A 25,049-nucleotide genomic window follows, 5' to 3' on the forward strand; every position below is an offset into this window, starting at 1 on the left:
GGCTCCCTCCCCATTTCAACTTGCCACCAGCCTCACCCCCATATGCCTTTTACTCCCTTACCTAGGATTGGGCTTATGCCTAGAGTTAGCATTCCAAAAACCACAAAGCCCAGAGCTCCAGGCACACTGCAGTGTGAAAGGCATCCCAAGGGGAACACAAAACTGCCAAGACATGGCTTGCTCCACAGTTTCTTCCTTGGAACCAGCCCTCGCCCAAGGCTGCTTTGAATGTGAATCATGGGAAACCGCTCCTTGCCATGGGACTTCTAGAACACTGTCCCCACTTTGGGCTCCACCGAAGATGGTAGAAAAGTCTTGGGATGATAAGATAATTTAGGTTTGAAGGACTTTGTGCAGTCTGAACTTCATCTCAGCAGAGGGACAGCTCTGAGATCAGACCAATTTACTGAAGGCATTATCCAGTTAGTCCTTGAAAATCTCAAAGGGCAGAGACAGCACTTTATCTCTAGGCAATGTGTTCTAGTGCTTGACTGACCTCTCTGAGGAAACAATAACTAATGACGTATCCAGCCAGTCCTCACCATTAGTGTAATCTAAGTCAGCAGGTTAAATGTGAAGGGCATAATAATTTTTGAGTGCTGAAAGCTTACCAGTGGAAGAACTCAGTTGAGTGGCTGAGTTTACTTAAAGATAATGCCCATTGAGCCTTTATGACATGGAGTTGAAGATTTAAGCACTTGTCAGTTGTATCGCTTTCCTGGTGGCTTTGTGCTTCTTTTTCTGCATCTCCCCTAGACTGCAGGAGGGCTGAGAGGAAGACTGCAGGTGTCAATAAAAAGATTTTACTTAATGAAGTCAGGATGTGAAGGCTTTTCAAAAATCCATTGGAGTTTCAGAAACATGGCAACTGTAGGCAACTACATTTTTAGCTGAGTAGATGGATCACTCATATTTTTAAATGCTTGGGATTACCAAACTATATGCATTTGTAATATTTTATAATGTATTTGCTGAAGGTCTGAAAGGAGAGACCAGTAGGGCAGCTCCATTACCTGCACTGCCAGGACCTCAAGGACCACATGGTTTACCCGGACCCCCAGGAGTGCCTGGTGAGTGCAGCACTAAATCAGTGAAACAGTTAAAACCAGAGACTGGTTAACCGTAAGGCATCTTTGCTTGGGTTTTGTAGAACAATAGTCCTTAAAACTGTCCTGAACAGCACAGGCAGTTTTTTTACAGTTTTATGGTAGTTTGTTTTTATAGTTGCTTCTGTTTCAAGTTTCACCCCTATAAAGTGTGTTTGGAACCTTTCAAGAGTGGAAGATTCATGTCTGCATGTAGCTGTCTCTAGAAGTCTGGAATTTGGCCAGATTGCATTAAAACTTAACTCACAGACTCAAATGCTTTGACACTGTGAATGCAATGAGCACTTCAACTGTGAAAACCTGCAGTGGAGAAATAGTGTCTAAATTCTAATATAATCTACAGCTGTGTCCTTATTAATAATGGTAAATTATAACACACATAATCTTACAAGTTGGTGTTCTCTGGTAAGATAATTCACAAGTTTATTAAAGTAAGTTTATTTATTTTCTTTGGGCAGGTAGGGTTGGAGCAAGAGGTCAGCCAGGTGATCCAGGACATTCAGGACCAACAGGTGACACAGGCTTTCCAGGGCTTGGGTTTCCTGGGAACCCAGGTGCAAAAGGTAAAATACTCTTTTTGATCTTAAAAAAAAAAAACAAAACCAAAAACAAAGAAAAAAATTAAGTACGCTTTAAAGTAATTGGCAAGTTAAAAAAAGAAAATCAATGAACAAACAGATATGTCTTTTTAGCAGTCCTGTAATTTACTGCCTGAAGTCTTAGAAATGGCAAGTTTGAAATATTTTGAGGTATTTCAGAGTATGAAGTATTAAAGCTGACAGTAGGGAAATACTTTTAAAGACATTGATACTTGCTGGAATATTGTCCAAACAGGTGCAGCTATCTCATCTGAGTGCTATACTTTATTCAAATGGATTCTCTTTACCTGGATATGTGTGACAGAGACAGAGCTGTATAAGTGCCAAAATACTTTATTTTTAATCAATTTTGGTTATGTACAATGCGATATCTGCCCTAATATGCAGGTAATAGAAAGCATTTTCAATACTTTAAATTTAGCCATTCCTCATGGAAAGTTATAACTCTCCTTGAACCTTAGAAATACTGGGAAATTCTCATAATCCTGTAAGGACATGAATTAACAAAAAAAGCTCAGATACTTAAACTTGAACCAAGCCGCTTGCTAAAGAGAAGAGCAGTGAACTAACATCAGAATGCCTTCATTTAGAAAAAAAAAAGGTGACATGCTTCAAGTCAGTGAATTAACAAGCAGTGTTTCAGTCAATTTTGAGTGAATATGTAAGTAACAAGATGCCGTGTGTCACATTAGCACTGAAATCAAGATCCTCCCTTCAGCTCATGTAAGCTGCATTAGTGTCAGAGGCTCATAACTGCACACATGCAAGGACCCTTTTGTAAAATAAAGCATCTGTACTGCCATTTAATTCCTTTTGCAGGAGATAAAGGACTTGCAGGAGGCAGAGGGCCACCAGGTTGTGAAGGAAAGATTGGAGATCCAGGCCGAGCTGGAAACCTAGGACAACCAGGACAAAAGGTTTGGTTAGAAATACAGCACAGGCTTTTCCATAGGTCCCATTCATTCAATTTTATACTGAGCAAATAAATTAGCAATTGTAAGGAATAGGGGAATTCCTTCAGTTTTGACTAATCATGCACAAACTATAAAATTAAATTCTTTCTATAAAAAGAGGCTCAAGCCAAAATTTTTGATCCAAATACAAGATTTCAGAATTCCAAGTGTTTGGGATGTTTTCCTACTTCAGCTTTCAGACCACAAGGAGGATATTGCATTGCTTAAAGCAAAAAAATTAAGGCCACAGCTGCAGAAAAGATGCCTGTTCAGAAATCCAATTAAGCATATATTTGATGGAGGTAATTGACAAGCAAGTATGTATCTCATTTAAACAAATGCTCTGTTAAATTGAAGCATGAAGAAAGAAGGTTGGAGGTAATACTGCACCCATTCTTGCTGATTAACAGAAGCTAATCTACTGATTCTTGACTAATCTGTAATTAGGATTCAAGTTTTGAACAAAATATTCACACCTAAATTATTTGAACATATGGCATTTCTTTGTCCGTTTGTACCAGTATGTCATTCTTTTGTGTGTTTTTCTGACATGACAAAGGAAGGCAGTTGAGGTTGTGAATTTTTTTTAATTTTTTAATCTGTACTTGATGCAACAGAACACCTGGATATGAAGTGGCCTCTGTGGTCCAAGTATATCATTAGTGATTGGTATAAGCTCAGGTCTACGGATCTGCTTTATGAACATATTGATTTGCTGGTACTCAAAACAACCAGCAGTTCAGTCAGCTAAAAAAACCTACTAATTCAAAGTTTCTGGTCAGGGAACGCACTTAAAACATTTGTGATAAAAGCAGTCTTCATGGACAACAATGTTCAGAAGAATGATTTGAAAAAACCCCAACAACTGATTGAGTATCCTGAGGCATATCTGGGTGTCAGCCTTGATCATTCAAATAAATAATTTGATATAAATATAATATATTATTTTTATTACATAAAAATAAAGGAATAGTTATATTTGCACAAACTTCACCCCCACTATCAGATAGATGTTCAAAGCCATTCACAGCTGCAGAAGGCATCTCAATGTTCATATTTCTCTCTGTGTTGCAGGGTGAGCCAGGCATGATTATTCCTGGAGAGCCAGGAAGAATGGGTTCACCAGGAGCTCTCGGCAGTCCTGGCTCAAAAGGTGAAGTTGGACTTCCAGGACTCCCAGGCCTACCAGGGCATCCTGGGCATGATGGTGATGATGGCCTAAGAGGTAATATTGCCAGAGAAGCTCAGGGAGCACAGCATGTTATTTTAAGGAAAATCAAGTCAAACAAGGTTCACTGAAAGCCTAAAACTTAATTTGGCTGTGAATCCACTCTCATGTCTTTTAGGAGATCGTGGCTCACCTGGAGCTCCTGGAGACCCGGGTTTTCCAGGGAAACCTGCTGAATGTCTTATTGGCCTGCCAGGTTTGCCAGGTGGCCAGGGAGCTACAGGCCCACCAGGTAGGACTTTCTGACCCAAAAATGCCATTTGACTGGGTGAGTCTGGGCTTTGTTTCTGCCTTCCAATGGCCCTAGGGAGCTGAAGTTGTTTCTGGATATTGGTTATGGAATAGTATGCAAGAAAATATGAATTCATTTAAAAGATGCTCTTTCTGTAGATGGGAGGAAGCACATGCACTGATGAAGAGGGATTAAGATCCAGATTCCATTGGCCAGTATAAGTAATCACAAACTGTTCCAAATTCCTAGGAAAAGGGATAGATATTTCAGACACATCTCCCCTGTGGGACTGAACTTAGATCCTGTGGTGCAATGGGATTGATAAAGAAATAAGTGAAAGGAAGAGCTCAACTAGGTAGGACAAGAATTTAGGTTGCCCAAAAGTACCTGCCTGTACTGCATATGTTTTTCTTTTAAAAAAAACCAAACTCAGATATACAACACATTCCTTCTCCTATATATGATCTCAAAAGGATTTTAAAAAATAAAATTTTATAAGGAATGAATGCAAAGTTGATGGGGTTTTCTTATTTGAGTTTTTCTTCTTTTTCTGGGAAAGAACAGATTTGTCTACTCTCACTTTTTAAAAATTCTTTTCAAAAATCCCAACCTACAGCCCTTATAAGATTTTCTGAATGTATTTGTTGCCTTACAGATCTCACGTTTAGCCTCAAACAGGCAGAGTTCAAGAAGAGTTTCATGCTTATGACGTAAAGATAGAGATGAAGGTTTGTTTTTCAGACAGATCTACCATACTACACTGTCCTGTACTTTTCTTAGGAGGAAGAGGTTTACAAGGTTCAAAAGGAAACCTAGGTGCTCCTGGTTTGAGTATCCCAGGAACCTATGGAAAGCCTGGGGAACCTGGATTAATAGGTCTTCAAGGAAAAACAGGATTACCTGGTCCCAAGGGACAATCTGGAAGGCCGGGAATCTCTGGTTTGCCAGGTAAGGTTTCCCCAAGTATTTGTTTTGATTAGCAATTGAGTCTTTGCAGAAAGGTGTTTTGCAAAAAAGGTATTGTTTTTCCAGACTGAAGATGCTGCAATATTTTTCCATCAACACCTTTAATTTATCTTTGAGATTTTTATGAAAAACTAATAAATCTTTCTTCCTTAAAGGATGACCATATCTTGAAGCTCTCTTGACACAGTGTGGAATTTTATTATAATAGTCTTCTGAGAACAGTGTTTTATCTAGTTTTTGTGAAGGAATGTCCTTGCAGTAGGACATGAGATATTTAATAATCAAAGCAACTCCCCCAGCACAATGGAATTGCAAAGTGTTTAGTTCTTACTCAGCATCCCTTTTCAAATAGTTTGTAATGCTAGCTTCTTTTTCTTATAAGCTCAGATCTAGAGTCAGAGTTGAGTCAGATCAAGCTCTGTCACTAACCAGAGCTAACTTTAAGTAAGCTAAGTGGTCCCTGTAGGGTTGGTTTGGTTTTTTCTTTCAGAAATCTGTAGAAATTTGTTTTGAAGAATAAAATATATCAGTCATATAATCTTTCTTATTTCTAACAAAGATTTTTCTTTAATATCAAATCATTACACTGTGGGAAGGAGATGGTACATGCCTTTTTATATTGAGAATCTGTAAAGCTTTTGATAAACATGTAGGACTTGACTCAGTTATGCAAACATAGACTTGTGGTGGCATTTGAGGGAGTTGTTATTTCCCAGCTGGTCTTTGACTCCTGAGCCTGAAAGGAATGTCATTCCCACACATCTCATGACTGATCTCTCATCCCTGTGTGGGTATCTCAAATGCATTATCCTTACTGTTAGTTATTTAATTCATTGGTAGGAGCTGTTGCAGCTACTAACTTAGATAATTTGGGAGTTATAAGTCATGATCCTGTAGTTAGAGATGGGAAAACTGGCTTGGGCAGTTACAGAAATGGAGAAAAAATAAAATAAGCAATTAAACACTGAGATGACAGGTGTATGTGTAGTTTTCTAAAGCAATGTTCTAGTTAACTGATTTAATCCTAACAAATATGTTCCTATTGCTTCAACTCCACAGGTGCAAGGGGAGATCCAGGTGTAATGGGACTGTTAGGAATTCCTGGACCCCCTGGCATGGTTGGAAGACCAGGCAACCCTGGTATCCAAGGTGAGTGACCACTTTATCTGCCTTCCTTATCACTTAGAATACAGGAATTTCAATGCTCAAGTTATTCTTGTGATCCATTTTTGTGTGTATTATCACTCCTGAGTACAGATGTTGTACTGGAATTTCTTTGAGTCTTGGTAAATCTGCTTTCTGTATATGTGCCGTCTGCAGACTGAATAATATCATATTTTTTAGCAGTTTTGACTTGCCACCTTTTCTTTTTCATTTTTTAAGTGGCTGGTGATTTGCTCAATAAAGAGCAGAGAGCCTTTTTGCTGTTTTTTCCCCTACTGTGTGGATACCATTATTATATTTACTTAACAGGCACAAGATTGTGTGTTTATTCACTATAAGAAATAATTTCTATGTCTTGCTGGAAAGACAAGCATTACTTGCTACAAGTAATCTGTACTTGTAGGTGTTTTATTGATGATTGGAGCAGTTAAGAAGCTAGTTTAGGTTGTTTTGCTATGCATATTTACATAGGTAAAATACAATTGCTCTTGAAGATTGGCATTATCTGCTTTGCTTTATTATATCATCTAGTCAGGTCTCCTGAATGTTTCATTCTATTTTCTTGCAGGTTCTCCTGGCTCCCCAGGAATAAAGGGAAGAAAAGGATTTCTTGGAGAAAAAGGTGAACCAGGTGATAAAGGTTTTCCTGGACCATCTGAGACCTTGGTTGGTATTGGGGACAAAGGAGAACGAGGTTTTAAAGGTACAGCATATTCATTGTTCTGTCATTAAAACTAGCCAGGGTTGTCATCTGTTTGGCAGTTTCAGTGGACTCTAAAATATGGAATAAACTGACACTACTGCTGAGAGTACTCACATTGTTTTGAAATAATTATTGCTAAACACTAGAACTGCCTTCTTATTTATGGAATAGTTGGATATTACATTGAATATTCAGCTCAATTTTAGTAATTCTTAATTCATTTAAAAAGCTCTTATTTTAATGCTAAATAATATATCAGTAGTACTAGGAGGCTTCTATACATATATGCTATACATTTATGTTTTTACATTTATATTATCCTGTGAGCACAGAAATGGCTGCACCTACCAACCAGAGGCTGGATTGCAAAGACATGAAATCTGCTCAGAAGTACTTGACTGCCAGAAAAACTCCTTTGTTTGCAATATTAATGTAGACTCTCTATATGAGCTGTAGATGCTTAACTAATGCTATCTGGCTTTTTCTATTGGTATTTTCCTATGGAAGCTTTCAGGAACTTCCTATTGCCTCCACATGAAAAATACAGAAGGTGTTGAATTTGAGATTGTGTTTTGCTTATGTGTGTTCAGAGTGAAAATCCCATGTTCCACTTCTGTTTCATTAGCTTAAAGAGTTATAGAATGTTAAACTTTGTACAAAAGTTGTATTCTAAGATGATGTTTTGTAATATCTTGTAAATGAACCTTCATTTCAGGAGTTCAAGGCCAAATGGGTGTGAGGGGAGAAAAAGGAGACGTTGGTGTGCAAGGTCCACCAGGTGTTGATGGGTCTGAAGGAATGCCTGGTCTACCAGGTATGGAATATGTAAATTGAAAATCCCTGTGCCATGTGGCCAGGGAGGTACTGCTGCTCCAGGGCACACCAGCTTGGCTCCAGAAGCAGCACTACATTCTCTATTAACTCTCAAGCTTTCCTGAGAATTCTGAAACTGGGCAATTTCAAAAGCTGCAGTTTGAAAGTCATAGCAGCTATCACCAAATCATTCTTTGTTTTCTTTCAAGTATTATACCATTGTTTAGGATGACAAATAGAAAATAATATTAAATCCTGAATAACAAAAAAAGTCAAAAAGCCGATGAAACCAATGCATAAAAATAAATATTTCTAAAAAGGAAAAAGTCTGAATTTGCAATATTATTTAAAAATTAATTCTAAAATATTACAATTTTGCACAAAAAATATTTTAGGGTTTTTTTTTAATTTCAGATTAATTATACTTCCCTTTTCAAAACTTATATATTTGACTTGTATTTCAAAAGTTAACAGATTTCCAGTGAAAAGTAGCTTTAAAAATGTCAGGCATTGGCAGACTGGCATTTAGAAAGAATGTTCACAGAACATTCTAGATGATCTGGATATTCTGGATATAGTCATTAAACTGAGTGCTAATTTAGCTAAATGAATCTCAAGATAAGTGAGTGAGGGGAAAATTGCTTAGGTCACACTCAGTTTTTACTATATCCTAGTCATGAGAAATCTATCATGAGTAAGTAATAATGTGATTGTTCCATGCACAAAACTAAACTGAACTGCAGTGCAAGCAATAAAAGGAGAGTCCAGTGCATAAATACAAATTCATGATCTTGATCAAATTCAGCTAAAATATGTTGCAGTGGCTGCCCCTAAGTGCTGTGGTCACAAACCTTAATTTTAACATTGAAACATAAGGTATTTGTTATTTCCTTGGCTTTATGAAAACAATGATAATTTTATCTATGTCTGGGGCAAAAGGCTCCATGTTGATTATCTATAAAATAGTAATACATTAAAAGAAGGTGTGTGGTAGAGGATTTTGTATCCATAACAGTTCTAACATGACATTTATTTCTTCATCTTGCAGGAGCCAAGGGATTTATGGGTCTTCCAGGGATTCCTGGAGGACAAGGATTCCCTGGTGCACTTGGAGACAAAGGGGACATGGGAATTCCAGGTCATTTTCTTTCAAGACATATTACAAACTCATATAGCTCTTTAGAAGCGTTTGCACAGGTCTGAGCTGTTACTGTCAGCACACCACACAATTCTTAGACTGGGATTTATTCTTTAGTACCTATAGACTTATCTTCACCCCAGTATTTGCTTGACTGGCAGAATGCAATTCTCCCTCTCTATCCAAATTCTTTCATTTATATATTGTTACATTGAAGAACCTCCTTTTAGAAATAAAATCACAGTTTAAATTACTTTAATGAAGAATTAATATCTGTATATATAAGCAATAGCTCACAAAACAAGGAGTGTGAAATGCAATTATGATCCTTTTAAGAATGGTATCAGTATTGGTATTTTTCCAGGTCCAAAAGGCCAGAAAGGATCTCCAGGCTTTCCAGGACCATCAGGTGACCCTGGTCCACCAGGCTACGGTGGCTTTCCAGGTGACAAAGGAGATCCTGGGTACCCATCTGCTGGGCCTCCAGGAGAACCTGGTCCAAAGGTATAAAGGCAGGGGAAAAACTTTCCTGTTAGGCAGAGCCTTTGACTATAGAAACAGAACATGTAAGCAAGAGCTGCAGAGTTTGCAGAAATAGTTGATTTATTAGTGGTAAGAAATATGAAAATTCTATTGTCATTACTCAGGAGTTTTTTCCATTGTATTTCACTTCATTTGTGTAAGAATTTCTTATTTATAAAGATGAAATATCTTGAAGTAACTTGCTTTGTGTAAAAGTTCTAACTCATTAAGAATAAGGATGTTAAAAAGTACATTAAAAACTCATCTTAGCAAATGCAAAAGTTTATATTATAAATTTGTACTGTTTAGTTTGGATAGTCTGGTAATATCCTTGCACAAGATTTTTTTTTTTCCTTAGTAATGTCTATTATATCCAGTTTATGCTGTTTGGTCATATATACATTGCTAAGAACAAAGCAGTATTTTTAAGTTAGTTTAGTTGGATAGTTTAACTCCACATGTTCTGGTTGTTGAATAACTGGAAGTCTTTTTACCTATGAGATTATCTGAAATGTGTGGCTGGGGCTATAAATTCCTCTATAAATCCTGTAATTTGTCTAAATGATTCGTTTATTTTCAGTATGAGCTGGGTAGCCCCAGTGAAATTTCTGTGAAAAAAGTCAGTAGAAATTCAAGGAAAAAATGCAATTCAGTATTTTGTATAGTTGCATACTACCTGAGGAATGAATGTTTGGATCAAAAGAACAGCTGGTAGAATAAAACTGAAGTGAAATCTGTGCTAGGGAAAAATCTAAAACCAATTTGGTTTATAAAGGTTAAAATAGATCTTAACTATGTCTAAAAGATCAGTGGTATTATGAGAGGACCTTGTATTTAGTCTGCTTTGGTTTTTGTCTGAAAATACTAATGAAATGTGATTACGTGAGCTTAACCCTTAAAATTTCACATGATTTTTCTATTCTACACTGTGATTCTTTACCTGTGTGTGTGTAACTGTTTGTTAGGGAGATCCAGGTCCCCCGGGAGTTTTTGGCAGCAAAGGAGAAAAGGGCTCCCAGGGCCATCCGGGGCTTACTGGAGTACCAGGACCACATGGGATCAGAGGGGAAACTGGAGGTGCAGGAGTCCCAGGTATGGGGTGCTTTTGGAGGCTGCTGAGCTGGTGACACGCTCTAGAAGATAATTCCTCAACTGCACGGGTGCCTGGGGGTGGCACAGTGACTTACACTGCCTGCTGCAAACCTCAACAGCTCCTCTGTGGTCACAGCAGCCAGGCCAGCTGGGGTCACCTGCAGAACTTTTGCAGCTGGCCAAAGCAGAAACAACAGCAAAGCTCTAAACTGAGTCTGGATCTAGAGGTGATGCCACTTCCCCTCTGCCACACTCTTTCTTCTTACAGGGCAGTATGGACCCCCTGGAGATCCTGGTGTTAAAGGATGCCAGGGCCGCCAAGGACAGCAGGGAGTCCCAGGCCCTCCTGGTATGGTATATAGCTTCTCTCCTAAATCACTGCCTGGGTTTGGGATTTCATTTCAGTTTGAGTCTTTGTTTGCCTCCTTTTAACAGCCCATTTCAATGTTAACCATTCAGCTTAAGGCAAAAAGTTTTAATTTTGCTTCACTACTGGAAAGGTTTTAGCCTTTTTAAAATTATGAGTACATATCCAAGGGTCTCAAGGTGTGATAGCCACACAATTATAAGAAAGGCTTAGGTTCTTTAGGTTCTACCTCCTAAAGAACAATAATAAACTACGATATAGGTAGATGAAGAGAAGAAAACTAACTGGAGTAACAAAGAGCTGTAGTTGTCTGCTAAAGCAACAGAACTGAAACAGAATTAAAATATACCTCAGGGGCAGTGTGTATATGTAGCAACAGAGAGGCATGCATTGAAGACTTTATTATGTCTGTGAAAATAGTGGGGGTGTTAAATCCACTGAAGTCCAGTGAGCTCCATACAAGCTATATGCTGCTCTAGACCAACACAGCTACCCCTATCTTTGAAGTAGCTGAGCTAATTAAATTTTAATAAAGGGGAGTCAAATCTTCTCACTGCCAAGTTACAGAAGTAAAAATGATATTGTGGTCCATTGTAATTCACAGGTGCCGTTGGAGTCCCTGGAAAACCTGGACTTGTTGGTGAAAGGGGTTCTCAAGGTCAGGATGGTATGCCTGGTCCCCCAGGAGTAAAGGGAGAACCAGGTAACAGCAGTGAAATATTTTCATTCTCTTTTACAATTGTTTTTTTTTCTGTAATTATAGTGACAAGGATGATTTAGAAGGATTACTAAGGAGCTTATGTGGAGCCAAAGCTAAGTTTGGAAGTAGAAGGTTATAAGTGGTTTTCTATGTAATTTTTGTACATGCTGTCAACAACCCAAGTGCATTACAAGTGCTCTGTTCTACATGTGTTGTAATGTCACCTAAAAATGTTCATGTCTGCAAGAGTCAAAGTACTGCTGATTAACAGCTTTTATGGGTTTAATCTCAGAGTTTAAAAGAACCAAAATCCTTTCAAAGCAATCTTCTGTCTTACGTGAATATAAAATGAAAGGGATCACAGTGTTTTCCTGCATGATAGTGAAAGCTTCCATGACCTACACCTTGGGTTGTGAAACCTTTCATTTAGAAGTCACTCCTGATGTTATCAGTGTTCAGATAGATTTAGTCCTACACTGAATTCTGACAGAATTTTGCACTGAAAAAATTTTCTTTGCATCCTGGTATCAAGAAGATACTTAAAAGGCATCCATAGTATTTAGAAAGTATTCTCATGTTGAAGTAATCACTGTTAATGTATTTTCTTTTATAGGTTTACATTTGTTTTTCTATTTTTCTTAATAACTAAATTAAGTGCAGGGGTTTTTCTATTTTTTTCTCTGAAAAGAAAGAAATAGCTTCTTCTTGTAGAATGTACCTCAAATAAGATTGACCAATAAGAGTTAAAATTAAAGTAAAAATTTAATTTGTGGTTTTGTATAGAAGAAGTGGATATAATACATTTTACTTTACATACATCTGAACTCTACCTTTTGATTCCATGATCTCTGAAAAAATGTATGAAATATTAGAAAACTGATGTTTTCAAAAAATTCTTTCAGACTTTGAGTGTAATGTGACCTAATATTTTACAGGACCACCAGGGAGAGGGATCCCTGGTTTTCCAGGTATTCCTGGGCGTAGAGGTGAGTTGCCTTTCTGAAAAGCAACAGCTTAATTTTTAAATCCCAGAAACATCATCAAGTCCCCTCCTGCTTTCAGGTGCTAGAAATGGCACTAAGTGTCAGAGGAAATCAAGAGTGATTCTGTGCTTTAGATCAGTGGTTTGATCCTATATATTAAATGTCAAGGGTTGTTGCTTGCAAAGTTTAGATTGTTGTAAAAGGCAAATAAAGAAGCTGACTTCTGTGGTCTTGTGAAGGTGATATACACATTCTAGAGCTTTTGAAATGTTATTGTGATATATAATTGGATTACCAGAGTAGGTTCTTATCAAACAAGATCTTTCTGAATAATAAGCACATTTTTGAGAAAGCTGCAGTAGTTGCATTTTAATTTTGTTGATCTTCCCTTTGATATTGATAAACAGAAGAGGGACTCTTCCCATTTTTTAGGTTTGACATTGTATTTCTAGTGCTGGTAAAAATCCACTGATTTGCTTTACTTTAAAAAAGTAAAATTAAAAGCACTCCAAGATTGACTTCAGAACAATATCCTTATGGAATAGTCTCTTATTTTTTCGCATTCATATTGATCCAGTTTAAAAGGATTTCTTAGTTCTGAACAAAGAAGCATTTCTTCTACTTATTCACCAATAAATATTCCCTTCTCTGGTCTGTTTATCCTCCTCTCAAGTTTATTCCTTGGGATGAGCAATCTCTGAAATGGAGTGAGTTTTTTTTATTTGTGGGGTTTTTTATTTAAAAAAAAAATTGTGTGTACCTTTCTGTGGGTCCTGTCTTCTCAGAACTATTTTGCTTTAGGGTAGCAAGCTGGCTTTGGGGACTTCTCTGTACTAAAGACAAGGGCTGAATTCCACCTTTACCATATAGGAAATGCATTTTTGGAGTTTTCACATCACCTCAGTGTCTTGACAGCCTTCTTCACATGTGATATCCACACTTTGCAGGAATCAAAGGGGACATGGGACTGCCTGGTTTTCCTGGGCCTCCAGGTGTGAAAGGTCATCAGGGAGATCAAGGACCCATTGGACCTCCTGGCTTAGTGGGGTTACCTGGATTTCAGGGCACCACAGGCGTGGCAATCATTGGCCAGAAAGGGAACAGAGGTACTCCTGGTGCACATGGAAGACCAGGTGTGTTGTTGGAACTCCTTATTTGTCTGAAAGGATATACCGATAATTCAAAGTAGAAGTCAGCCTATCCAGAATTCAAGATTGAAAGGGGTATGCCCCCAAGAGAGTTTCATAATTAAACAGGTCCTTTAGTAGCTAATGCAATATTACCATTGCAAACAACATGATCTATGCAGTGACATTTAAATTAAAATAACTCTAAGCTTTTGAGTTCACCAGATTGCATTATCTTGCTTTCCTCCCATGTGGTTTGTGAGGCAGCTGAGATCCAACTTTAACAAAGTGAGATAGCCTAACACCTAAACCAAACCTAAGCCATGTTGTCACTAAACCATGTCCCTAAGTGCCACTCATGCTAAATGACAACATGGCTTAGTGTTAGGTTTTCAATTGGACTTAATGATCTTAAAGGTCTTTTCCAATGTAAATGATTCTGTGATTCCAGACTTAACTACAACCGGAGGATATTCAAAAGTCTGTAGTGTTAAAGAGTACTATAAATTCTGATCTTAGACTAAATTAGCAGGCTAGGAAAAATTTGATTTTTTTTTTTAAAGTGTATATATTTCCTTGGAAATCACTGAGGTGATAAACATGAGTATCATCATGGAGCCATTGGATGTTGCACTGTGTTGTGTGTAATCTAGGTGAAAAGCTGTTGGCAGCAGTTTTCCCTTACTCTGATGTTTCTGTATAGGTGCTCCTGGTTTTCCAGGCCTTCCTGGCCTTTCCACTCTGAGCGTGAAAGGAAGCAAAGGTGTCCGAGGGGCGGATGGAATTCCAGGGCCAAGGGGCCCAGCTGGTGACATTGGCCCTCCTGGTCCCAAAGTCAGTGAAAGGAACAGTGCTTCTTTCTTACTGCATTGGTAGTCTGCTCTTACAATGAAAAGATAAATAATACCCATTAAAAAACCCTCCAAAATCTCTAAATAAACAACAAGCCCAAACAAGTGTCCCCTCCCACCCATTTTCACAAAAATACCTTGTTATAAAGGAAATAAAATGGATATGAGAAGCCAGTTTTATGGACTTAAGTGGGTCAATAAGAATTGTTTTTCTAATTCCTGGCATGTCATTTCCTTGGCTGGTCTGCATTACAGGATAATCTGAACAATAATATGACAATTTCTAACATGCTTAAAAGTGGAGCAGATAGTTCTAGTTACAGCATATTCTGTGAACATAATGCCTTGAATATTCTGAACAAAAATAAAGTATATTTCATTGTATGAAGATGCTGCTCCTGTTTATCACTGATGTTCTCTGTCTTGCAGGGAATAGAAGGTCGATCGGGCTATCCTGGTGCTAGAGGGGACCCTGGATTTCTTGGATTCCCAGGTGTAAAAGGTATTAATGTATTTTTTATGTACACTCCTGTGTGCCAAATACAATCATTTACATGTTGAGTTATAATTGTATTTATGTATGAGGGGTTCTAGAGACACAAGGTTTTGCCATGAAAGTCAGGGTTAAGTCAGTTCTAAATGAAAGCATTCACTAAGAGTTTTCACTGAGGTACATGCTCTGGCTGGGTCCTGACTTAGGCTAGGGTGAGGAAGGGCTGACACATCAACAACCTCCATTTCAGGCAAATTCAAAGCAAGTTTGTCCTGAGTGAGTGATGAGCTGTAAGGACTTTGGCACTGAATCTGCCAATTGGAAATATTCCACCACTACTAGAAAATGTGACTTTTTGACAATCCCTTAGCTATAGAACTCAGGCGCATTTAATCATACTTACAGCACTGGATCTGTTGTTTGCTGTAAGAATAGTTCCAATTAAAATCTCACAGTTCATCAGCAGATGAACTGTTACATGTATTGGCTTCATCAATTTCATATTCTTGAGGGTAAATTGAATCAGTAGCTAGCTAAAAATCTTTCTAATTTAGACAATTTTCTAGTGATTTAAATATGATGTAGGCCTGCATTACTCCAGTATTCTCATTTTTCAATTGCATGATTTACAGTACCATGTCATTACCTGTCTAACCTACCTCTTAGTGATCCATGCTAACTATTGTGCATTTTAAATTTGTTCTAGTTGGCAAAGTCACCACACAGAGTAATCTTACTTTCTTTAACCAAAAACTTTCATTTCACACATGTCAAATATCCCAATGTGGTATTAAAAATACTTTTAATTAATTCTTTTGTTTCAAGCAGAATTGTGGAGCATGGTCTGAATGTAACCTCATATTGTGCTCAGTGAAAAGAATCACTTATCAAATTTCTCAACAAAAACACTGCAACTCTCTTAAAGCCTTCAGCATAACTGACAGTAGGGTTAAAGGGAGCTGAACTTCACTTGAAGGCTGCAAATCCAGTGACAAAAACATGTAAGATAGAAAGGAGATAATCTAAAGTTGAGAATTTAAACTAGGTTTATGGACCAACCTTCATATAGATAGGGATGACAGTATCATCTTAAAAATTAAATGCACTTGATCTATAAACGATACAGTTGCAGCAGAGGTGAAGAAATCCACTTTCACATTTCAAACCAGTCTATAGGCTGTGTTACCCTTTGGGAACTTAGCATGGATTATGCAGGACTCTTCAACAAGCCTCTGAAACTTTGACAGTTGTGTTGACATTTTAAACCAGACAGATTTATCTTCAATCTTCTCTTTTAGGAGAAAAGGGTAATCAAGGACCCCCAGGACCACAAGGTGCAGAAGGGCCAAGGGGACCAAAGGGCCAGCAAGGTAACCAACCCTTCTCCTTCCAATAGCAGCTGACTTAGGTTGATTTATTTGGTTTGTTTTTTAGTTTGTTTGCTTTCTCTCATTGTAAAGCAATAGATATTCATTATATTTTTGCTGCTAGGCCCACCTGGATTCCCTGGAAAAATATTCTCTATCCCAGGAAGCAAGGGTCCTGCAGGACTGCCAGGAGTCCCAGGAACACCAGGTGATCAAGGAATTCAAGGGATTCCTGGACTACAAGGTGATTTATATTTTTATCTCTATGCATGTGTCTGTGTGTGCTGCTTAGAAGACCATTTTGGTTTGGTGGAAAAAACTTCTGCACAGAAGTCTAAAATCTTCACCTTATGCCTCTGGGGAATTTTTTCTTGATTGCAATTTAGGGCCCAAAGGAGTAAAAGGTCTACCAGGACGTTTTGGTCACCCAGGACGTCCAGGATTGCCTGGTCCAAAAGGAGACAGGGGATTTCCAGGCCAAAGAGGTACAGGAAAGCAGAATCTCTGTTTGACTGGTACTAACTGAATTTACAGATAAATTGTACTGCTGATTTCTGTAAATCCTTCCTCTTACATGTATTGAGATTCTGTAATTTACAGAACATTTACAGTAACTTTAGGGACATATGCTCTTCTGTTATTAATCACTTCTATTTAGTCACTTGAAATCTGTAGGTACCAGGGTGCCTTTATATTACATTAAAATAGAATGAAATATTTTTATTTAGGCATCACAAAATATTTGTATTTTAAGCTTTTTTTGGTGAAAATGGCATTGGTACTTTAAAATACTTCATTATACCATGAAGCTGCCGGAGCTAAGTCTGAAGGAATTCCTACATCTGGAACTACCATCTGGAAATACTCCCAGTTTTTAAGTTGTATCTTGTTATTGGTATTTTTTTGGTTAGTTTTCAAGCAGTTTCACAAATTTAAAAGAAATGAAAATTTAAACAAAATTATAATACTTGCAGACATATTTATTTCTTATCCACAGGACAACCTGGATTGATTGGCTTTCCAGGTCTGCAGGGGTTACCTGGATCACCAGGTACTATCGCTGCTGGTCCAACAAGAAAAGGATTTATTTTTACCCGGCACAGTCAGACAACAAAGATTCCTTCCTGCCCACATGGGACATCCCAGATCTATGTTGGCTATTCTCTGCTTTTTGTACAAGGAAATGAACGAGCACATGGACAAGATCTTGGTACTGTATTGGTAAAAAAATTTAGACTTTTTTCTTAGAGTGCAGTAATGCTAAGTTGTCCTGAAACCAAATTTACAGTAAGTGTCTGAGATAAACATTGGTTTCAACCATCTGTCTCCAGAGGGGCCTGGAGTCAATTCAGGAATCATGGTTTAAAGGAAACCTTTCTTTCCTGCACTCCTATATTCCCTTGTTGATATCTCTAGAGTTTTTTGAGGAGGAATTCAGTTACTTATGGATAGATGTCTAGTATAAACCTTCACAACATTTGCACAGGGCTGACAGTAACACCACAGGATGTGAAGGAGAATCTTGTGGGTTTTGGAGCCTAAATGGGATACTTTAGGCTGTGTGAATAATGTCACCAGAAACTTGTTTAAGTAGCTGAATCCCTGCTACTGTGTCAAGGGCTGATACCATTCAAGAAGATTGTATTATTTTAACAGATTTTGTTCTTAGCCCTGGTTTATTATATAGATATTTTTGTATAAGCCAGAAGCATTTTTCTTTCAGATAATTTTACTGAACAGACTCTTCTTATAGTTAACAACTGTTTTAATTCTCGCTATAGTGGATTGGGTGCCATCGTGTGTCTTTTCTGGTCACTGCACTAAATTTAATGTCCTGCCACAAACCTCTCCTCTTTTGTCTTCCAGGAACAGCTGGTAGCTGCTTGCAGAGGTTCAGCACCATGCCATTCTTGTTCTGCAGCCCCAATGATGTTTGTAGCTTTGCTTCTCGCAATGACTACTCCTACTGGCTGTCCACTGCAGTGGTGATGCCACCAGACATGGCACCCATTTCTGGCAGGGCACTAGAGCCCCAGATAAGCAGGTAAAAGGATAAGAATTTTAGCTCTTCTGCCCTGGAACCATAGAGGCATCACAAATTGTTTTAAGTGGCAAATCTTAGGCAAGACCTGCCTGTCTCAGCCAGTACAAGCACTGACTTCATCTGCCTGGTTTTTGATTACTCACCTAAGTATGTCAAATACTCAGTGATACTCTCAAGAAAAGTTGGAACAAAGCTAGGGTCCCACCACAGGGCCTATTGCTGCAGAGCCAGCATAAGAAAATGGCACACTGTCCTACTGATTGCAGGGATTGTTTTCTTTAGACCCTATCATTATGGATATTACAGACAGACTAAAATTAAATAAAGACAACTTTTTAATATAGAATTATAGCACAAATCAAGTTCTGTTTTCAATTATGGATTATGTATTTACTGTAGCTGGTGAAAGAACATTGTAAACTGAGCTGAAGGTTCTCAGCTATGAAACACTGTTCTGCAAGCTTGGCCCTTTCTAGTTGCTTGGAATAGCTGAGAAGGATGTAAGAGGAAAGTTCTAAAAGCATGAAAGACCTAGAGCAGCAAAATCCAAGGCGGGAAGGCAGGCATTGTACTCTTATCTTCTGTCCTGCCCTACCCTGTTGTTGCAATCCGGTAGCTCAGCTTCAGTTTCCTCATTTAGGAAATAAAGATGATTTTTTCTAATCAGCAAATAAAGGTACAGAAGTACAGAACTTTGAACTAAACCAGAACAACATAAAATAGTGAGCATGTGAAAAAGGTAACTTACTGCTCATTACTTCGTTAAAGGCAAAATTAAGAAGTTCAAATGTTCTGGAATTGCTTCCCATCTTAGAACAGTTTTAGTCTGGTGTTACCAGTAGAGATTGCAAAGCAATTGCAAAGTAAGGTATAAGGGTTCAATTTACTTACTCCTCATTAAACACACAAATCTGTGTGAGTAGTAGCATTTATAGCAAGGTATGCTATGCCATGAGGTAGCTACCATCCTAGAAGGCACAAGTTGGCTCTGCTTTCATGTTTTCTCTCATGTCTGCACTGAATGTGTGTGCTTTCCTTCACAGGTGTGTTGTCTGTGAAGGAGCTGCAATGGTAATAGCAGTTCATAGCCAAACAACTGTGGTTCCTGCATGTCCAGATGGCTGGATGTCTCTCTGGAAGGGTTTTTCTTTTGTTATGGTAAGGATATAACAACTTGAATTATTCATTTTATGTCCTCTCATTTTCATTGGTGTTTTCAGCTGTTCATAGCTTATTTGTTTCTTAATAACTGTTAAATCCTTGTAATTTTTTTTGCCTCTGCCAAGAAGTAGAAAATAAGTCTATTAATTCTTATTCAATTCCAAAAGCATAGAAACTGCTATTCTGATCTGTTCACAAAAATAGGTGGCAGGAGGAAAAGCAGAAAAGATGAGAGAAGTACTAAAGTACTTTAGTCTGACAAAAATAACTGCATGCATTCACTTTCACATGTTATGCTAAGATCTAGGAAACAGGTTTGGGGAGTAGAGAGGTTAAAATGGTTCTGAACACAAAAACATGGAAATAAGTGACCAAATTCTATGCCAGAAATTTCTTTTAAAAATCAGATTTGAGGCTGAAGTGCACCGAAAGCTAAAATAAAAATAAATGTAGAACAACGTCTACAGCAGACTGCCTCAGCAATTTTGATGCCATAATTAGATATGAGTGAAGAAAGTTCATAATGGAAGTGCAAATTGAGAACTGCTTATGGGACTAACAGTGTATTTATAATAGGGGATGTAGCATTTCATCTGTGTTACCCATGTTTGTGGGATGTCATAGGGATTGAAAAATGAAGGTAGAAGAATTTTAAACCCCTCTTTTTTCCATAATGTAAAGTCCTTTTAGGTCTAGGGTGAAGTTTTTGTTTCTCCTGCAATTTGGCCCTAAGAAGTAATAATAATAAACTTGGAAAAAAATGAAAGAACTTTTTAGCATTTGGTTAAAACAATTTACTTGTTTCCAATATCAGCAAAGTTAGATGGTATTTTCTAGCCAATTTTAAACCATTGCAAATTATTATAGAGCTACTTCTACAAGCATTTACCAACATCAGATAAGGAAAATACCTTTTCTGCTTTTTGTGTTGGGAGAAGTGATCAGTGCAATAAAAAATATGAAAACACACCCCCACCAGTTTTGTTTATTTGTAATGTACTTACTGTTGTACTCAACTGCACAGAAGCCAGCTCTCTAGGCTTTGTACTGGTTAGTTTCATGCATTTCATCCACCTGAAAAAGGCCTTTGCAGGGAAATGCAATAATTGCTTGAATTTTATATGAATTTTAATAACTTAAGAAATGCCATAACTGCTTGAATTTTCAGAAGGCTTCTGTCCTTCATTGTAAGTTTCATCAAATGAATCTGCATTCATTTTATTTTGTCCAAGATATACCACAGAACAATGGTATGTTTTAGGAAGCGGGGGGGGCTTTTTTGCTTGCAGTTTACTAAAAGCTGATGGACAAGTTCTCATCAAAATATTTTGGTGGTTGCAGTACACAAGTGCTGGCTCAGAAGCTTCTGGCCAAGCTTTGGCATCTCCTGGATCTTGTCTGGAAGAATTTCGGGCCGTCCCATTCATAGAGTGCCATGGCAGAGGGACATGCAACTACTACACAAATTCCTACAGTTTCTGGTTGGCATCCTTAAATCCAAGAAGAATGTTCAGGTAAACTGTACTTCCCTGCATCCCAATGCCCAAGGACACAAATGCCTGCAAAAACTGTGAGGGCTTCCTTTGTAATTGCCTTCAGGTTAGGCACCCTTGTTTGTTAGGTGCAGAGTCATTTTGTAGCACATAGATGTTTGAGCCAAGAATTTCAAGGTTGTTGTCAGTAATTCCATATCCAAAGTCACATTGTCTCTCCCTGTTTTTTAAAGAAAAAAATTTAATGTTTGGGTTTTTCTTTTAGGAGACCTGTGCCACAGACTTTGAAAGCAGGACAACTAGAGAATATCATCAGTCGTTGTCAGGTCTGCATGAAGAGACCAATCTAAACAGTGGCCACTCTTCACAGAACATGAAACTGATTTATTACAAAGAATTGCCTAACTCTGAAGAGCTATAATTTATTGAAGTCCTGCTGCATCTGGAAAGAAAATTATAAATTGCCAGTGCAGCACTGTGGTGAGGTAGGGCAACAGTTTGACTTTTGTCTATGGCAAATGACAAAGCACTTTGTTGGAGGAATCTTATAATGGCATCTGCAGGGGCATCTGCTGAACCTTGTCATTTCTGAGCTGCATCTTCACCATAAAACTACAGCATCACCAGATCCTTAATGAAAGATGTCAATGCTGCCTTGTGTTATGTGCTTTTCAAACAGCAAGACAATCTAAATGCTCCTGTATCAGCTTACATATGTTCAGTGTTTCAAGTGGATATCATTTAAGATGCCAGTCTGGCACTTATGAGAGATAGGGTTCAATAGGAAATATTTTCAGTGCACTTTTAACTATATAATGATTCATTAAGAGTTGTTTTGGTTTGGTTTTCTTGTCTAATAAACAAGTATCTCCCCACGTACCTCACCCTTCCTCTGGCTGGCAAACAGGAATACAAAGGTTTTTGTATCACTGTGATGATAATGGTGCTTGACTGGCCAGAGAGGGAGCGACAGCAGGCACTGGGCAGGCAGGACAGTGGTGACAGCACTGGCTGTGTGCTCCAGAGTGACTGTGATGAAGAGCTGACTGAAGAAAGTGTTGGGAAGTTTCCTTTAGATTCCATGGCCTTGGACATTGATCATGCGATCTTTGAGTTCTTCAAATTTGGCAGGATTGGGCCTCTGTTATGGTCACATGCTTTTGTCTCTCCTGAAGAAAAAACTATTTACCATGTAATTTGGGATTTTGTTAGAAATGACAATTACTGTATGGCTCAAGGGCTCCCATGGCATTGTCAGGTTATTACACACCCATCAGGATGTGATTCCTAACAAAATCTATAATACTTCGATTTTACAGTATTTCATATTTAAATATTTATCACAAATTGTATTCTGTATTTAAATATTTAGCACACATATCTGCAAATGAAACCATTTATTCCATCCAGATAAATGTATGCATCCAGAATTTCTAAAAAGACTGATATTTAAATTGTACCATCTAAGCACTGACTTATATACAAGAGAATCCAACTATAAATGAACATAAATACTTGAAAAGCACTTTCATTTGCTCATATAAATTATATTAAATTGTAGCTCTGAGGTTTTTTTTAATATTTATAACATTGCACTTGCAAGGCTATTTAAAATTGTAATGTTGACATTTAAAATGTTAATATTTTTTAATACTTGCACAATTTATCAGAATTTCAGTATTTAGTGAAAAAGCCTAATTCATCTGAATAGTTCTGTAAATGCACCATTTTAAATGTAGGGTCTAGTGATTCAGTGAAATAATGGATTTCTCATTTAGATTTTTTTTAAGACAGTGAAATTTTATATTGTTTCTGTTCAAGTACTTGCAACATGTTTGTCAGACTGTTTGAATTTTCAGTGTTAACCTAACTAAGAAAAGGTTTTGTCTGTGTTCCATGCCTGTTTCTTATGATGGAGCTAACATGAAGATACCATTTATATGAACTGAATGGATATTTTAAAATTATTGTTTGCTTGAACAGTCATAGTAATTCTGTTTGCAAGGTACAATTGTGAATTTACAGGGTTTAATGAAGAATCTCTTTGCAGATGCACTACTGGTAAGAAGGTATTAATGTCAAGTTAATATTTAGTCTTTCATTTGAATCAAGCCTGGGATTGAGATTATCTTCCTTAAAAAATCACATACTAGACTTTTCCATAAACTCTGAAGTTTGCTTTAAAAACTCAAAGACCACCCCTGTTGCTTGGTATGTTGTTGGGGTGCTGGTGTTTTTTGGTTTTTTTTTTTTCATTAATGCTCATTGCAGTCACCCAAACATACAATTGATGACTGTGGAGACTTCCACATAAAACTGGCTGGTAAAATGCAAATGTGAGTACCTGAGGCTGAAGTCTGCTGGAAATGTGTCCAGGAGAGAATAACGTGTAAGGAGAAGGGAATGAATTGTGGCTTTCAAGTCCAAAGGTAACTTACAGACAATTATGTCTCTTAGTATAGCATATAACTGGAAGTTATGCCTTGTTCCTAGTTTTGGATTCTGCTGCTCACTTTTTTGTGGCCTTCAAAAGTTACTGAAGAAAGATGTTGATAAATAGCTCTAGATTTTGAGTGCTCAAAATGACTCTCTTTCAAAAGCATGAAGTACAACTGCAGGGACACATGTTTGTCAAGCCTGGCATAATACAAGCTAGACACTGGAAATCAAAGAAAAACTTGGGAGAAGTTGATGTTAACTTCTCACTGCAGCTGCAGATCATTTTCCTTCCCTACTGCTAATGGTTGTTGTGAGGATTGCTGTCTGTAAATGCTTTGGGAGCCTTAACTGGAAAGTGCTGATGAGGTGCAAGCTGTTAATATATTGTACTGAAAGAATGGACACATGAGAAATTGGGAATAAAGAGCAAATAATGGGGGCTGTATTCTGCTTAATACAGCCAAATAAAGATATTTTGACTAAATAAAGGACCCATTTCCATGTTGGCTTCTTTTTCCCCTTTTCCAGTACTAATGCTCTTGTCCACTACCTGGGCATACCAAAAAAAGGGCTATCTGATTAAAACATAGGGGGTAGAGTTTGTCTTAAGAAAGATACTCGCTCCCTCTGACCTGGACCACACTTCAAGTTTAGGACTTGAATGTAAATACCCAAGCTGGGTCTGTGCATACCAGCTTTCTTCCTAGATAGGATGCTGTGGTAAGCTGGGGTTTTTCTTCTTATCAGCTGGTTCAGGGCTGTTCTGGATTCAGTAGGAGAATTTACATTGCTAACTGATATTTTATATTGCCAACAGGCTGATGGTTAGATTGTTGCTCAGTAGTGTTTACTCTAAGTCAAGGACATTTCAGTGAGGAGAGGCACAGAAATGTGGGAGGAAGCATGGCTGGGACAGGTGCCCTGAACTGGCAATTCCATGCCATAGAACATCATGCCAGTATATGGACTGGGGAAATTACCTGCAAAGAGGAGGCTGATGGTGGATCAGGGACCAGCTTGGCATTGGGCAGCAATTGTATTGTCATCATTTGTCTTACCTGGGTTTTACATCCTTCTCTCCTCCATTTTATTACATTTAGTAGTAGTAGTATCATTATTGTTACTACTTTGTTTCAATTATAAAACCATTGTTACCTCAACATGAGTTGAGCTATTTTATTTTCTTGATTCTCCTCCCATCCCATGGTGAGGTGGGATGTGCAGAGTGAGTGAGTGGCTGTGTAGTGCTTGGTGTGCTTGCACATAATCAGAGTGTGCAGAAAGAAAAAGGCACCACCTAAAATTATTATCAAGATTTCAGCATTAAAATAAGACAAACCAGCAGAACTGTGTTGTATGCAACATGCTTAAGGATGGCCTTTTAAATCACTGATCTGAAAATCAAGGATATCTGCAGCGAAATCTTCAAACTATCAAAGAAAGTTACTTGTGCAAAGACCTGTACACAATGCAAAAAATGGAAAGAACATCCTGAGAGGGGAAGGGAT

General features: G+C 37.9%; 1 protein-coding gene across 1 annotated transcript in view; it reads left to right on the forward strand.

The window, feature by feature from the left end:
- The window catches only part of COL4A3 (collagen type IV alpha 3 chain), a 55,405-nt gene extending 30,727 nt beyond the window's left edge, over positions 1-24,678 (forward strand). Inside the window, exons 27-52 of the mRNA XM_071437530.1 lie at positions 978-1,070; positions 1,565-1,669; positions 2,525-2,622; positions 3,733-3,883; positions 4,005-4,118; positions 4,899-5,066; positions 6,144-6,233; positions 6,817-6,951; positions 7,667-7,765; positions 8,813-8,902; positions 9,267-9,406; positions 10,390-10,516; positions 10,785-10,865; positions 11,488-11,586; positions 12,519-12,569; positions 13,514-13,699; positions 14,397-14,527; positions 14,974-15,046; positions 16,336-16,407; positions 16,529-16,648; positions 16,791-16,889; positions 17,402-17,614; positions 18,271-18,448; positions 19,492-19,606; positions 20,951-21,123; positions 21,368-24,678. Coding sequence (XP_071293631.1) covers positions 978-1,070; positions 1,565-1,669; positions 2,525-2,622; positions 3,733-3,883; positions 4,005-4,118; positions 4,899-5,066; positions 6,144-6,233; positions 6,817-6,951; positions 7,667-7,765; positions 8,813-8,902; positions 9,267-9,406; positions 10,390-10,516; positions 10,785-10,865; positions 11,488-11,586; positions 12,519-12,569; positions 13,514-13,699; positions 14,397-14,527; positions 14,974-15,046; positions 16,336-16,407; positions 16,529-16,648; positions 16,791-16,889; positions 17,402-17,614; positions 18,271-18,448; positions 19,492-19,606; positions 20,951-21,123; positions 21,368-21,452 — 3,086 coding nt within the window. The 3' untranslated portion in view covers positions 21,453-24,678. The remainder of the gene's footprint in view (positions 1-977; positions 1,071-1,564; positions 1,670-2,524; positions 2,623-3,732; positions 3,884-4,004; positions 4,119-4,898; positions 5,067-6,143; positions 6,234-6,816; positions 6,952-7,666; positions 7,766-8,812; positions 8,903-9,266; positions 9,407-10,389; positions 10,517-10,784; positions 10,866-11,487; positions 11,587-12,518; positions 12,570-13,513; positions 13,700-14,396; positions 14,528-14,973; positions 15,047-16,335; positions 16,408-16,528; positions 16,649-16,790; positions 16,890-17,401; positions 17,615-18,270; positions 18,449-19,491; positions 19,607-20,950; positions 21,124-21,367) is intronic.
- The last annotated feature ends 371 nt before the right edge of the window (positions 24,679-25,049 follow it).

This window comes from Agelaius tricolor, unplaced genomic scaffold (genome assembly GCF_023055355.1).
Source record: "Agelaius tricolor isolate 1412-34295 unplaced genomic scaffold, bAgeTri1.0.p SCAF_12, whole genome shotgun sequence".
Classification (NCBI taxonomy): Eukaryota; Metazoa; Chordata; class Aves; order Passeriformes; family Icteridae; genus Agelaius; species Agelaius tricolor.